The 16,641-nt window shown below is 34.4% G+C and overlaps 1 protein-coding gene across 3 annotated transcripts in view; it reads right to left on the reverse strand.

The window, feature by feature from the left end:
* Window positions 1-4,158: 4,158 nt before the first annotated feature.
* Window positions 4,159-16,641, reverse strand: part of KLHL13 (kelch like family member 13) — a 213,772-nt gene continuing 201,289 nt past the window's right edge. For all 3 annotated transcript variants that reach the window (XM_012809666.1, XM_012809665.1, XM_012809664.1), the window contains 3 exons: window positions 15,455-16,250; window positions 7,921-8,034; window positions 4,159-5,743 (listed from right to left, as the gene is read on the reverse strand). In XM_012809666.1, coding sequence (XP_012665120.1) covers window positions 5,256-5,743; window positions 7,921-8,034; window positions 15,455-16,250 — 1,398 coding nt within the window. In that variant the 3' untranslated portion in view covers window positions 4,159-5,255. The remainder of the gene's footprint in view (window positions 5,744-7,920; window positions 8,035-15,454; window positions 16,251-16,641) is intronic.

The raw sequence follows: 16,641 nt of genomic DNA on the forward strand, positions 1-16,641 counted from the left end.
ACCTCAAAGAGGGCTTTGGAGTTCTATGAGAAAACACATTTCCTTATTGTTAAGATCTAGGGTTTTCTGTTCTTTGTAGTAAAAGCCTTATGATACAATGAGGTTTTAGGGATGCCCGTTAAATATTCCATCATGATTTCTCCTGAAGTTACAGCATATTTTAAAGGACAAGCTGTGTGTGACTCCACCAAACACCAAAGCAGCAAGTTGGTAGTTGGATTAATTAGTGAGAGATTTACAAAATGAAGTTCTATCTCAGAAGATAGGATTTCCAAGACTGGCTTCATGTTCCCTATGTGTATTCTTATTTCTAGCTTTGTGGCCACAGAAGTTGTATTTTACTAAGACATATTCTTATTTTTGTATAGCCTTCCACCCATTTACTATTCTTATAACTCTGCTAAGATGTTACCTTTTCACGTGCCTATTATAGCCTCCAGTACAACATGTTGTAAATATTTATATACCCAACTAGATTGAGTTCATGAAGACAAAAAATGTATTTTCCATTTTTGTAGCTGCAGGACTCTTCACTGACTATGAAATAGGTTCACAATATATGTTGCAATAAATGAATAGTAATGAAACATGCTCACTGGTGTAATGTGGGGGGAGGGGGTCAGCAAACTACAGTCTGTGAACTAAATCTGGTATGTGTCCTATTTTTCCATTGCTTATGAGCTAAGCATAGGCATCACATTTTAAAAGGTTGAACTAAATCAAAAAATTGCTATTTGGGGGTATGTAAAAAGTATATGAAATTCAAATTTCAGTCCCCATAAATAAAGTTTTATTGGAACACATTCATGCTCATTCATTTACATATTGTCCTTGTCTGCTTTGGCACAACAACGGAGCTGAACAGGTATGATGGAAACCAAATGGCCCATAATACTTAAATATTTACTGGTTCTTGACAGAAAAAGTTTGCCAATCCCTGTTGTAATATTAATAGTTCCTTTTTTTTTTCTTTCAGTACAGGTGTGGCCTTTATTCCTATTTTTTCATTCTTTCTTTACCTTAGTCACATTATCAAATAACACATGTAAGGTAAAGATGAATTTGACAATTACTTGGTAAAAGATGATTGATGAAGACAGTATAAAACACAAAATTAAAATAGAGATGAAATATCTACTTTAATATCTGAATTATGCAGATTAGGTTCACTGATAAAATAGGTTAATTATCTAGCATCACTAATGCATAATTATGCTGACATTTGATTTGACCACATTAATATTTAGTATTTTTTAAGCTGACAAAAATCCAACACATTGCCTAATTGTTAAACTTCTTTTCCTAAATATTGTGTTGATATATTTGAATCAGAAGTTAATGCATCAGCATATCAGAATATATTTTGAATCAGAAAATGATGTATTGATGTATTATAAAATACTTTATATGGAGCACAGAAAATTAGACTGATTTTCAAATAACAATTGTACTGAAATAACATACCCATAATTAGCAAAAGTTATCTTGATATTATATTTTTGAATTTTTCTAAACTTTGCATTTTTATATTTAGCAAAAGTTGTTTTCTTTTTCTTGCTTTTGGGGATTTTTGTTTTTGTTTTTGAGATGGAGTCTTGCTGTTGCCTTGGCTGAAGTGCTGTGGTGTCATCATAGCCCACTGCAACCTCAAACTCATGGGCTCAAGCAATCCTCCTGGCTCAGCCTCCCTAGTAGCTAGGACTGCAAGTGTGCACTACCACATCCACCTAATTTTTTCTAATTTTCATAGAAATGAGGTCTCTCATTTTGTTGCTCAGGCTGATCTTGAACTCCTGGCCTCAACTGATCCTCCAGTTTCAGCCTCCAAAATGTGAGGATTACAGACATGAGCCACCATAGCAAGCACCAGAAGTTTTTAAACACTGCATCATTTGAAAAATTTAAAATAACATTCACTTAATACTTCAGAACTTGCTTTGCATTCACTTTTCTTCCTGCCTACCCACAAAGCTATCTGATGTGCAAAACACTAAAATTGAGATTTTGTGTCTTGAAAATGAAAATCACAAGGCAGGGCACAGGAGTCAAGAACCAAATTAGAGACAGAGCCAACTTTCCACAAAAGAGTGTCTGTTAACTGTTCTTGGGGAAAAACAAAGACCCTTGAAATGATTTTTTAAAAAAAGGTCAAATGGTAGAACTAATTAAATAAAACAATACTTAATTGCCTGTGGTTAGGTCTATCATGGGCTAATACACATATGAGGAAGCTATTATAGCAATTCTCAAAGAAATATTATATCATATATATTTTAAGCTCCTAAAGTAATATTAGAAAGGAAAACGTTATAATCTCACTTTTCAGGGGAAATGCTGATTATCAAATGAATTTCCAAAAATTAAAGAAATAGGCAGAGTAAATTCTTTTTTCATCTTTCATACCCTAGCAACCTTAACCAAGAAAGAAAACCATGAACCTATTTTTGTGAATTAACTGACAAAACTCTGTAACTCCTTTTTCAAGTAGGCCAAGAACTCAACAAGAACAAATGTGAGAATGTGTGCTTATAATACCAATTAATGATTGACAGGCATTTTTTCATAAAGAAAAATAGTTAATTCACTCTGAAGGAAAATGTATAATAATTTTCCAGCTATTAGAATTATTTAATAATAGCACTTACAGTAAAGTGTGACATTAATTGCCATTCTAAATAACATATGGCATGGAGGCAGAAAAGGTAAATTGTCAAACAGAACTGGGTATGCTTTGTTATTTCTTATTGCAGACTGCTAGCAGATTACCAACCCTATTTCCTCTTCTTTCTGAGCACAGAGCTATCTGATATTTTCCGGTTCCCTTTGTGTTTATATGTAGCCAGAGGACTGACTGCTGGGCAGTACAATGTGAATAGAGGGAATGTATTATGCCTCTTTTAAACTTGACCATTATAGCCCTCACACTTGCAATCCTCCATTCTTCTGCAGGCTGAATGGAGAGGATTTTGAGGACTCAGAGTAGTGAGGCCCTGAGATGGAAAAAAGCTTTGCTTCTTAGGGAAGAGCCACTTGACCAAGAACATCACATTGTTCTATTTCAGGGATCAGTCTATCCTGTATGTGCTTTCATTTTTTAGGCATGTATTAACAAAGTACGAAGGGCTAAATCCATTCTGCCTCTAAGCAGAGAACTGATACAACTGGACAGTCACTCAGATTTCAGACCAGTCTAGAGGACTGGGCACGGTGGCTCCACGCCTATAATCCTAGTACTCTGGGAGACCAAGGAAGGCAGATCACTTGAGCTCACAAGTTTGAGACCAGCCTGAGCAAGAGTGAGACCCTGTCTCTAAAGAAATAGCCAGATGTTCTGGCAGGCGCCTATAGTCCCAGCTACTGGGGAGGCTTAGGCAAGAGGATCTCTTGAGCCCAAGAGTTTGAGGTTGCTGAGCTATGACACCAGAACACTCTACCCCAAGGTGACTAAGTGAGACTCTGTCTCAAAAAATAAAAAAAAGAATAATTTTGCTTAAGGAGGTCTTTCAAATTTTTACCAGGCTTTTTCCAACATTCAAAAGTACTACTAATGGGATTTTTTTCTTAAGTATGTTTAATTTAAGACAAAGGCAGTGAGTGACATGTGCACTGCTAATTACCCTCAGGTGAAGGAACTCAGCAGCTCTCTAGTTGTTTTGTTGTCCTAAATGTCTGATCCATATTTAATTTGATCACTTGCCAATAAAGAAAGAGCACAACATAGTCCTAACATAATTCTCAAATAATCTTTTACAAAACATTTTTCCTTTAGGATCCTAGGTCAAGACAAATCTCTGAGGTAATTTTCAAAAATATCTTCTTGTTAAGCAAGAAGAATCTTCTTGAAGATTAGAGAAACTAGGCTCAGAAAGGTACTTCTTTTATGGTTTAGACATGTCTGGCAGTTCTACCACAGCACTAAAGAAGTGTCAGCATCTTCTCCAAACTAACTCTTCAAAGACCAAGCAGCAATGAGCTTGACCAATGAGGTTAAATCTGCTCGAACTTTTTTTCCTTGAATAAAAGGCATAACTATTCACTCATCCAACCTGCCAAGTCTGTAAGTTCTGATCACTTGAGTCTTCACATATCCCCAACAGGATGGGGGTACTTAATAAAAGGAAGTGAAATCAGTTAATAATGGAATATCTCAGACCAAAATGACATTAAATGCTTTTTATTGAACAAAACAAGAGAAAACATGGAAATTGAGTTCATTAAGCAAAAGCAGCTCTCCAGGCGAAGCTGCTATACTTTGTGCTAAATAACCTTATGAACTGAGAGTATACAGAATACATATAATATGTAAGTTATCTCAACAGCAAAGGAGAAGGAGTAGAATACAGTTTTTGAAGATAAAATTTGGTCAAGTGACAAATTTAGTTGCTCAAAATTTCTAGCCCTTGTCCATCTAAATACCTAAATTCAGTATAGTTCCACATGTGTACATTCAGTATATACATACTGAATTCCCATTTTAATGGAAGCTGCTTTTTGGAAAAGTTTTTAAATTTCACATTTACTTGATGTGCTACTCAATTTTTTAAAAATTGGTTTTTCATATATGTATGCACGGATGCATTTATACACACTTAAAAAACCCCAAACCTTTGTTTATAAGTTGAGGGTTCATGCTGTTTTTTTAATTAATATTGGTGAATTGCAGCTATTTCTCCTGTGTGTCTAAGAAACTTTATATGTTCTCAATGCACCCACACAGTCAGGTGGGTTGACAGATATGTCAAAAACACTTTATGAAAAGAGGGAGGTAGCTCATGCGAGTTGGCAACCTTTTGTGCATTATTTCCTGTTTGAACAGGCTGCCTCCCTTTGACATCTTACAGTCAAAGATGAAAGGAAAACTTTACTTTGAAGCCTAGTGAGCACAGTTGTACATTTACTATAATCCACCTTCAACTTGGTTTACTGGACTTACTAATGTAAGATGACAAATACCTTACACCCAGTACACAGCATTAAAAAAGTACTGAAGAAACATTTGATAGACGATATCTTTTTCTCATATGTTAAACATCAGCTTCTATGGGATACATTTCCAGAATGGTTGTGTTACCACTTGATAAACATTCTAGGCCAAACAAACAGCACAAATAACATCAATGTTGTCTTTTTTTCCAATATCTGTATCAATTACTGGAGGCTAATCCTAACATATATACTACTTAAGGAGGGGGGAGAAGAGAACTCATGACACATCGCAAAGAAAGAACTACAGTATCTTAGTTTTAGGGATGATCTTAAGGTGCAGAAAGAGGGGACTCTCTAGAAGGTGATGGTGTGGTTTCTTCTGGTGGAAAAACAGTGAGTGTACAAGCTCGAATGCCACCAAGGGACTCTGGAAGATCAAAAACCTTATGCCATTCATCTTTATCTGGATCATATTTCTGCACTATCTCTACCATACAACGATTATTCCAGGAATAGCCTCCAACCACATAGATTTTATTTTCAAAGACAGCAACCCCAACATCACTCTGCCCTCTTAACATGGCAGCAATAGGGGTCCACTGGTCAAGAATAGGTGAATAGTATTCACAGCTTAGGACATCATCATAATCACTTGTTCCTCTGAAGTGATTGCCACCGATGACATAGAGCCTTTCTCCCACTGTACACATGCAATGCAGACCTCTGACAGTGGTCATCGGTGCCTTCTGGATCCATTTGTCAGTATCAGGGTCAAAGCACATGAGCTCTTTTTGGAAAGTATCATGAGTAATTCCTCCTAAAGAATGAAAATAATAGGTGTGAGGTAAACAGATTATTATAAAAATGCAAAAGTAAAGGCTGTCTTTCTTAGATATAATTAACTTATATCATGTAATATGATATATTATAGCTTATTAATAGTGTTCTTCCAAATGTATGCCCTCTACCAATGCTTTCTATGAATTAAAAATTAAGAAAATAACACTTCTATTTTCTTTAAAAAAACAGAAAAAAATAGCTTATATTATTGTAACAACTTTCTCCAATGGAAACCCATGGTATTTAAGATGCATTACTGAATAAAAATATATTTTTGTCACTGGTAGAGTTGGGTCTTCAGTAAATCCCAGCTATAAAGAATCATCTGCTTAGTTGCTTTTTAGCGGGTACCCTCTGGGTGCTGAGTGCTAGACGAGAGCACTTTAAATTATAGGTGCCCATTTCCTCACTTGCCAAATAGGAATATCTACTCTAGTTATCTCATCAGAATTGTGACATTGAAGTGAAATATTTATCAAAATACTTCTAAAAATGTGGAAGTCTTATACAAACATACAAGCTTGTAAGAATATTCTGAGTTGTTTATTTTCGTAGAGATTTTGGAGGATGGAGAAAGGGTGGGTAATACTATCTGCTATCAGAAGGTGTACTTTTAAAGCTAAAGATTAGAATGCTGAATGTAGGTGGAATTTTATACATGCAGCAGTTTGTTGTTGAGCTGTTCAGTCCACATCATCTACAAAGTGTATTCTTAGATCACATATAAAGAAGTCTCTATGATGAAAGTATCAGATGATATCTTGTGTAGACAAGGGAGAGAACTAAGCCAATCTTCAGCCATAGAATTCAAAACTCTACTCTCGGGTGGCCAGATGGCAATCACTGGTTTCCTCTGCTTTTTAAATATTTTAAATGTAAAAACATAGATATTTTAAACATACTTACATTTATAGTATTTATTTTGTATATATTTTTCTGTGCTTTACAAAATGCGCAGAAAGCAAAACAGGGTTTTTTAGTTTGAAAACTTATCCATAGTTCCTAACCGACTTTTGATTGGAATGATCATTTCTTCAATATATACCAATTATGCCAAAGCACCACTAAAACAATTCAGGTGTCATTTTTTCCCCAAGAGGATTTGGAACTCTCATTATCATGGTACAGCAGCTACACGCATAAAATAAGTAGACAGTATAAATCATTGATTAGTGGAGCATATGATTTCCTGGATGGCTCTTTCAATATAAGACATCCCATGGTTGCTCATGAATTTAACACCAGAAACCTGCCAATCATACACTACAGGCCTTTCCCTGAGCCTTCTTGATTACAGATTTCATAAGGCAGTCTTCAGAAAATCAGACGACAAACATCACCTTAACACCTTTGTTCTCTAATGTAATTGCTAGCCTGGCACGGGCAGACCTTCAAATGGGGAAAAACTGTCCCAGGTTTTTGTGTCAAGGTCAAATGATTAAGAACCCACCTAACAAAGTTAGATGTAAATTCCAGAGGTGGTCATTATAGTAAAGTAAGACTTCCTTCTAATTCTACAGAAGGGTGATTTGAACACCAACAATTTGAGAATGAAAGTTGTTACTATGACACTGTGAATAAACTGTAACCATTTTTGGTTTGAATTTTTAAATGGACAATTATATCTGTATGTTCCTAAAATACAGATAATCAGCACAGAATTATTTATGCAATGACACCACAGCAGAACCCCATTATAATGCTGAGGAGCAAGCATTACAGGTTATACTCAAAAAGAAAATGAATACTTTTATGCATGTTTTATGCACAGTAGACCTTATATGTTATATAATGTATTTTCTCACATAGTTTAGCTGAATTCTAAATAAAATGAATTAATTGTTGTTATAGAGGCTATGAATGGTGTTTATTAGAATACGAAGTATGAGAACTAGAAAGCAAACTGGGGAATCTGAACACCTTCAAAATTCTAAGTTATACATTTACAGCAGGATTGGTTTGCTGCTAGTCTTATAAAATTACAGAATGACCAAGGCATTTATATGCAAATATACACACAAAAGTATCTTCTAAAATCAACATAATTATATTTTGATTATCCATTTTTCTAGATTATTATTACTACCACTATATGGAAAGACCATATAGCGAAAAGCTTATTTACTATACATAATTCACATGATAATTATTAACCTGAAATATACATCACTCCTCCATATACAGTTCCAGCATGGCCATAATGGGGCTCACTCATTTTGGCAACGTAGGTCCACTCATTTGTTCTTGGATTGTAACATTCTACTGTAGCTGTTACAAAAGAAAAAAAAAGAAAGAAAAGGAAAGAAAGAAATGATTTTTAATCTCAAATTTAGTGATTAATATTTTCTCTTAGGTGAAACAATAATAATAATATCTAAGTACTTGAAGCATATCTATTACACACATGGGAGATCCAGGAAGGTTCTTGTAACAATGATTAAAACTATGTTAATAATATGAACCATTAATACATATTATATTAGAGTAGATAATGTGAGAATGTAACACATTTCTGTCATTACATAAATTGCTAAGATTTCTTTTTTTCTGGAATCTTATTATGCCTTTATAAGTTGATATTTCTCTAAATGAGGCTCTAAAAATGCAGGGAAAAAAGGTGAAAAAATCAGAAGGAAGCCAAAACACCTCAATTCAGGGTCCCCATGTTGACATACCATATAGGAACAAACATTAATGTATAAGAAGAAAAATTTTAAATTGAAAAGTATTCACACTGCCTGGTTTATGTTCTGAAGCCTATTGCTTTTCTTCATGTACAGACTACAAAATGGACACGGGTGTTAATTCTCTATGTTTAAACTTTAAAGCCAATAGTGTGCATATACCTATTACCATTGCAGCTAATATTACTCTTTACCTGAATATGGTGGGCTGCATAATATAAAGTTAAGGTCTCCATTAAGGGTATTTCCTCTTGGTAATAAATTTATCATCTTTAACATCAAATATTTTGGAGAAATGATATCAACTGACTCAAACATCTTTCAGTCAATCTATTATAACCTCAAGAATAGAACAATAACAGTCAAGACCAATTGAGGGCAGAAAGGTTGTTTACAAGGACTCTGGTCCAAAGCCTGAAGTCTAGATTGACTTAAAAAGTTAATGTTATTTATTGCAGACACTGTTGATTGATAATCCAATTTCTCTCCTACCTGGACCCTTCTTTTGTTTTACTAACAACAGAACTACAACACTGCTTAGGCAAACAAAGAATCAAGCTAAAAACAAAATGCAGTAAAATGCGATTTATCAAGTTCCCTTGAAGCTTTGATTTACCATATGCTATAGTTCTAGGCACTAGCATGCAAGCAGATGTCTATTGAATGGGGCCATAAGATTGGAATACAATTAGCTACTTGCAAACCAATGCAATCTTAGTGACAAATCAACCGGTGAATAAGATTTCATACTTAAAAATAACATGACCACAACCAAAGTGGGAGGGGAGAGAGAGATAACTTTGCCGCTCTATTCAATAATTTCATTTCATCATCAAATTCAGTATGCAAAGTACTTTCTCCTCCTCCAGTCACACCTGTACTGTACCACTTATCTACTGACTTCTTCCACTTACATTAGCTTTTAATTTTTAGTCTTATTTCAAAAGCTTTTACTATTCTCATTTTGATCTATTGTCTGGTTGGCTTTGTTCATTGCTTAAGGTGTGGATTTTTACCAACTCTATTTCGTCTTAATCCTTCCATCAAATAGGTTCCTGCAAAATCTTTCCTCCAAACAAGGGCTAGTTCCACAATTAATAACAAGTTAAATTGCCACATATTCCAATACTCTTTTTGACTATTTCCAGTCACTGGAAATCTCTTTAAATGTTAATTTCCATTTGCCTTTGGCATGAATTTTACCTAAACAATGACAAAAATTCTTCTGAAGGTACACTACATCCTCTCATTCTCTCTCTCTCTCTCTCCACTTAACAGAGGACCTAGTGCATTGATTGGTACTTAGCATTAGCAAACTAATTAATAGAAGGATTTTAATGATGAAATAATCTAATCAGGAAAGGGTTTTAAAACAATACCAGAGATCACCTTCTTCATCTCTTTGAAGCCTGACAAGATTCACTATCATTTTCTACTTTTCTTAATGTGAAACTCTGCCTTAAACTTTGAAATTTATAGATTGTAACTGTTTTTCCTTATGTCTAATTCGAACTGCTATGATGTAATTCCCAGTAGTTTCCTCTTATTCTTTTTACAGTGGAGTTAGAAGTTGATTATTCACTTTTTATGATTATTCATATTTTTCTATATAGAAAGATCACACTCATCTTCTGTCAGTGAAGAAGACTACCAACTGACTCAAACACCTTTCAGTCAATCTATTATAACCTCAGGAACAGAACAATGACAGTCAAGACCAATTGAGGGCAGAAAAGTTGTTTACAAAGACTCTGGTCCAAAGCCTGGAGTCTAATTGCATTTTTCCCTAATAGGAGTTGTAATAATTTACCTATACTTTCTCATGCAGAAGTTTCTCAGTGCAAGACGGCTATTAACCAGCAATGACACAATAACTACATAATAGTTTATCATCTCTAAATTTCTATTTTTCCAAATAAATAATCTATCTTCTTTAGCTTTTATAGTCTTTTAATCTTTACTGTAACCCTTAGACTTTCTCCTGGCAGAACTGTTAGCATCATAATACCATAAATGGTATTTAGTTTTAAAATAGAATGCATCTAATTAAAAAGTAGATATGCATGCTCTTATTTCTATTTTCCATATTTAAAATCCAATCAGATGGAGTGGTGCCTGTGGCTCAGGGAGTAGGGCGCCAGCTCCATATACCAGAGGTGGTGGGTTCAAACCCAGCTGTGGCCAAAAACTGCAAAAAAAAAAAAAAAAAAATTAAAAAAAATTAAAAAAATTAAAATCCAATCAGATATAGGTTAGTGCCAACAACTCTGAGGGGATGAGGGAACATGGGATGAGGCAAAGCAAAGAGATGCCAACAAAGCAGTCTTTCCATCACTCTGTGAGAGCTGAAAATGGTAAGAAGGCAACTAGGAAAATCTAGAGCAAGGGTCAGAAAACCTCAGCCCACAGGCCAAATCCCATTTACTGCCTATTTTTGTATGACCCACAAAATAAAACTATGAATAGTTTTATATTTTTTAAAGGCTCAAAAAGAATTAAAACACTATTACATAACATTTGAAAGTCATATAAAATTCACATTTCAGTCTACATAAATAAAGCTCTGTGGAGCACAGCCTCACATATTTATTTATGAATTGTCAACATTTGCTTTTATACTACAATGGCAGTCAATTAATTGCAACAGATGTTGAATGGCCCACAAAGCTGGAAGTGGACATTTTTTTTTTGCAGTTTTTGGCCAGGGCTGGGTTTGAACCTGCCACCTCCGGCATATGGGGCCAGCACCTTGCTCCTTTGAGCCACAGATACTGCTCTGGAAGTGGATTCTTTCTAGTCCTTAAGAAGGCCAGTTTGCTGACCCCTAATCTACAGAATCAATTTCGGTAGTCTGGTGGCCTAGTTGTTTAAGTTAGAGAATCTCCCCAACTTAAGAATCACACTTAGGTTGGTTATTTTACATATATCAGGAATTCTTATTTCCTCAGGTGATTCCATGGGGGTTCCAAATTCACCCCAAAAAATGATATGGAATTTTACTTTTCCTTAAGATTAGTTAAGAGATTAGGCCTAAAGAAACCCATTTAAACAATGATGATTTCCATAGAAGTGGCATGGACTCTAGAAACCTAGAGTGCTTGTTAATGACAAAAAAAAAAAAAAAAAAAAAAACCAAAAAACCTAATCCATTAAAGGATATGAGGCATTTTTAGTAATTTTATTGTACATTTATTTGAAATAAATTCTAACATTTTTCTGTAAGTTATTTCATTATTTGAAAACTTGCCCTATTAATATTTAACTGAAGTGAAAGATATTTGAGCTGTCATATTCTTCTTCAATATAGAAAACTTCAATGTTAGATTGATTTCTTATATGACATAATTTTGAAGGATGCCAGAAATAACTGTATCCTTTTTCACTGAAGTGACAGCTACTCTAAGCTTCTACTACTTTACCATTGTAACCACTGTCAAAGGAAAGCAGAGCTTCCAAGAATTATATACTAGCACTGAAACAGGCTCGTGCACGTGTGTACACGTGTGCATGCGCACACGCTCACACTGATGAGCATTTGTTGTTTCTTTTGTTTTGTTTTGTTTTTGAGACAGTCTCACTTTGTTACCTTTGGTAGAGTGCTGTAGCATCGTAGCTCACAGCAACCTCCAACTCTTGGGTTCAAGTGATTGTCTTGCTTCAGCCTCCCAAGTAGCTGGGACTACAGGTGCCTGCCACAACACCTGGCTATTTTAAGAGACAGGGATCTCACTCTTGCTCAAGCTGGTCTCGAACCTGTGAGCTCAGGTAATCCTTCTGCCTTGGCTCCCACCATTCCTGGACTATTTTTTTAATGTACCATGGCCTTAGCTTTTCCTTTGGTCCATACACTCTGTTAAAGGATTTTAAAAGGCCTAATGTATTCATATGATATAAAAAATTTTACAGATGTTTCCACTGCTTTCTTTTTATAATTATGTATAGGCAATGGTTCCTGTATGTATCAAGAATAAATGTTGTACTGGCACTAATAAACCCATTAAGTTGTTAAATGACTTTTTCATCAATCTACTTTTCCCAACACCCACTCCTACCATCCTTTCTACCTACACAGGCATATGAATGTGTCAGTGTAATCAGTTATGATGGGAATGTTTATTATAACAATGTTAGTGTGTGTGTGCGTGTGTGTGTGGAAAGGGAGACTCCATAAGAAACCAAAAATAAATACTTGGGGGGTAGGGGAAAAGTTAAAAATTGAGTCTCTGGCTGGAAAATTCATAAATATAGGCAAGAGTTTGTTTAGAAGCAAAATCTGCTATCACAGGAAAATACTGGGCCCTAGAAAAGTGAAAAGGGCAACTGATAACAAATTCTTTACTTATTTATGTAATGAGAAACTTTAGTAATGAATAGAATTCAGATGAACTCATTGATATTGTTCTTTGGGAGCAGGGGTAAGTAACCACAGCAGGTTATACCAAGTTTGGTTACCTCAATAATACAGAATGTGATAAGACAAGACAATCTGCTTCTTGCTTTCATTTGAGTATAACATAAAAGGACCCCAAAGTAGGTACGGTTAGTTAGAAAAAATGAAGCCTCTAGTTTTTTCCTTTGGTGTCATAACTACTTTTGACCTGAAGCTTCTCCTGGAATCAAGATTCTCAATGTGAATTCACTTAAACTGATAATATACATTGTTTAATTTCCATAATATTTTAACTTAAAATATTTAGCACAGATGAATTTGATGGGTATTCTGATTTTAAAGGAGGCATTCATTTTCTACATAAGTTTAGTTATGTATAGTTGGAGGAGATCATTTCAAATGGAATGAAACATCAAATAATTAGTCTATAATGGTAACTGAAGTTGATTCTTGGTATGGACTCTTTGTGTCTATTTTATAATAAAATATACATTTTTTGGAAAAATGCAAATTATGAAATAAGATAAAAATAGACTTATATTTACCATCTAGATGGGTGCTTTTTTTAAAAAAAATAAAAAGTTGTCATTACAACAAACAAACAAATAAACAAGGGGGAAAGAAGAATTTTAGAAAGAAGAAATAAAGTCATTATTCTTAGATTAAGCTTTGGGAATTTTGTTTTTCAAGCCTAAATAACATAATCAAATGCTTAATATGAATTTAGGGGTAGCTCAGGAAAAGTATGATTCCTTTGTTTCTTTTCACTTTCAAAATGAAACAAGAAGACTGTGTTTAATCAGAAATAAAGGGGGTTTCTGAAGATCATGAGCAAGAAGGCCTGTGTATGAGCCACTTCACCAACACGGTAGACTACTGTGTATTCTTACATGAGTATAACATAGAGAAACTCAAAGGAGGGGAGGCTTAGAAAAAGGAAACCTCTACCTCCTAATAACTACATATTAACAGAGGATATAATATAAATAAGCAAACTTTGACTTTGAAAAATGGAGCTTATTTCCCTTGAGTGGTCAAAATGACCACTAACTGCCATGCTTGATTACATGTAATTTCCGAACTCTTAAAGATTATCTTATATAAATGGCTTTTCTAAGAAACAACCAAGTAAATATTTGTACCTTCTGAATATTTCCAGAAACCATAAATTTAAAATAGTATAATAGCATGAAAATAAGGTGAGTGGGTTGACTGATGAGACCTAAATCACAACTCTATATTAGGGGCACTACGAATGCCTCAAAGGCTTTTTAAAATTCTTCTTATTCAAATATTTTTGGAAACCTATGTAGTCCATGATTATGTCACCTAGTCACAATCTAGTAAGTTATAGAATAAAATAACACTGTAACAACAACGGGAAAAATCTGTGGGTAGAAAAGATCAGTAACATAAATTTCCTTAGCATTATGGAGCCTGAGATACTGGTCAACTATAAGGACTCTATTTATAAATAGAGAAAAAAGGAGTGAAAAAAGACCAAGCAATAATGGTAATGGCATATATATCAGCCATAATGTAAAATATAGCCTTCCTGACACTTTTTGGAAAAGATACACTATTGTAATTTTCTCTAAAATTAAAAGATGACACTTTTTAATGTTAATTTATATAGCTAAGGTATTTCTATGTTAGAGTTTGCTTTGACCAACCTTAGATTAGGAAGACAAAAAAATGATTATCAAATAAAGCTTACTAGACCAGTTTACAGCAAAGAAAACTATGTTCAATAGAGGGAGGGTTAATGGTGTGACCACACCTATGGAGCATATTGCAAGGGTACAAGTCAAATCTATCAGGGATTGAACACAAATGTCTTAATACTGTGATTAAGTAAATGAGGCGAAAGCTATGTTAATTAGTAGGATGTAAGCACTCCAATTATACAAATAATCAACATATTGAATCCCACAAAAGTATAAATGCATTCATGATCTATGTATATATGACTTAATAAAAAAATAAAGGAAAAACCAAAAAAAAAAAAAAGAAAAGAAAAAGAAAGAAAGAAAACTATGTAGTATTTCACCAAGACAATGATTTTTAAAACTAATAGTCATGGATAATGATATTCATAGTAAATAAATGTTCAATAATATTGAACTTTGTACATTTAATCTATAAAGAAAATTATCTCTACAATGTGACCTCTGAGAGGTAAAAAACTGAGTAAAAGAACAAATTACAAAAGTCCTCTGTAAGGCAGGATTTTGATCTATTCAATAAAATACCATGTGGGCTTTCAAAAAATGGAAAATATGGAAACATGTGAAATGTCTGTCCAAGACTTTATTAGGAGTTAAATTAGCTAAACATACTTTTTAAATGAACCTTCAAAATATATATTACATGAATACAGTATACTGTAACATGTTTATTTGAAAGATATAATTTGTGCCTTGGCCAATAAGATCTGCCCAGATAAGGTACACAAATGGTCTCTGATATTTTCTAAGAAAAATAGTTAAAAAATAAAATCCTTGCTATATTTTTTGTCTTTAATTTTTATAGAACTTCTTAATTTATGACTGGACAAGAATTTCTGGGTAAAGAGTAATTTTCCTTTATATTTAATATAAATGTACACACTTACGCAGTTCACCAGCTGCATTTCGCCCACCAACTGCATACAGATATCCTTTGAGGGCACTTAGGTGGAAGAAGGTGCGCTTTTCATTTAAAGATGCAACCTGCATCCATTTATTGTATCGAGGATCAAATCTGAAGACTGTATCAACTGCTGTTTTTCCTTTTGTGTCATAATTACTCTGTCCACCAACAACGTAGAGGAAATTTCCAATGACGGCAATGCCATGTTGATACCTTGGGGCATCCATGGGGGCTAACGATTTCCACTCATGAGCCTTTTCATCATACATGCGCAATTCCTTACTGACAACCAGCTGCTGCCTCAGCACTCCTCCTAGTGTAACCAAATGAGTGGTGTCAGACCGAATGGCAGTCCTATCTGACTGCATAACTGGCTGCATATATGGCATCATTTGGTAATTGCTGGCTTCCAAAAGCAAATTCACGCAAGTATTGTCAGTTCTCATGAAATCCACAGTTTGCACGTAATTAATGAGCTCCTGTGGTGTCATCAGTGGAAATCGTATGTTCTTCATTAATTTTGCAGCAAAGTCCATCCGAGGCTCTTCCAGGCGAAGCCAACGACAGGTGGCCTTAAAGAGCTCAAGTTCAGTGCAGTGCTTAAGGCTATTACTGGAAAGCACAAAGGCGAGACGCTCGAAAGGAAGTTTCAAGAACTCCCCAGTGCTCAGCAATGCAGGAAAATTCTTCAAGACGAAACTGTTAACGTATTTATCCACTTCTGTCAAATTGTAGGTGTTGGCAATCCTCCCCACTTCGACACAGTTGTCTAAAGTGACCTATTAAGCCAATTTTTTAAAAAATTAAAACTCTACTTTAATAAAACATCTCAATAACACAAATACCTGTTCTAGAATAAGAGTAGATTACATTTTAATGCCCATATAAGATGCAAATAAAATTTCTTACCTAAATGTATCAATGATCTAAAGAGAATTCAAACCACCTATACCTAATGACTAAAAAAAATGATCAAAGCCTATAAGTTAGAAGTTACTCTAAGAAACAGTGTTACCATTTGACTTGGCCAAAACAATTAGTTTTCTTTTCTCAAAAATGTGTCCCCCCACCAATACACATTGTGTATGGGTAAAATTTGGGGAAAATAGTGAATTATTCTATTTTGGTTAATGTCAATCCACTTATCAGTTATGTTTTTTTTTTTTTTTT

This window comes from Otolemur garnettii, unplaced genomic scaffold, assembly GCF_000181295.1.
Source record: "Otolemur garnettii isolate 467f Iridium unplaced genomic scaffold, OtoGar3 scaffold00110, whole genome shotgun sequence".
Taxonomy (NCBI): Eukaryota; Metazoa; Chordata; class Mammalia; order Primates; family Galagidae; genus Otolemur; species Otolemur garnettii.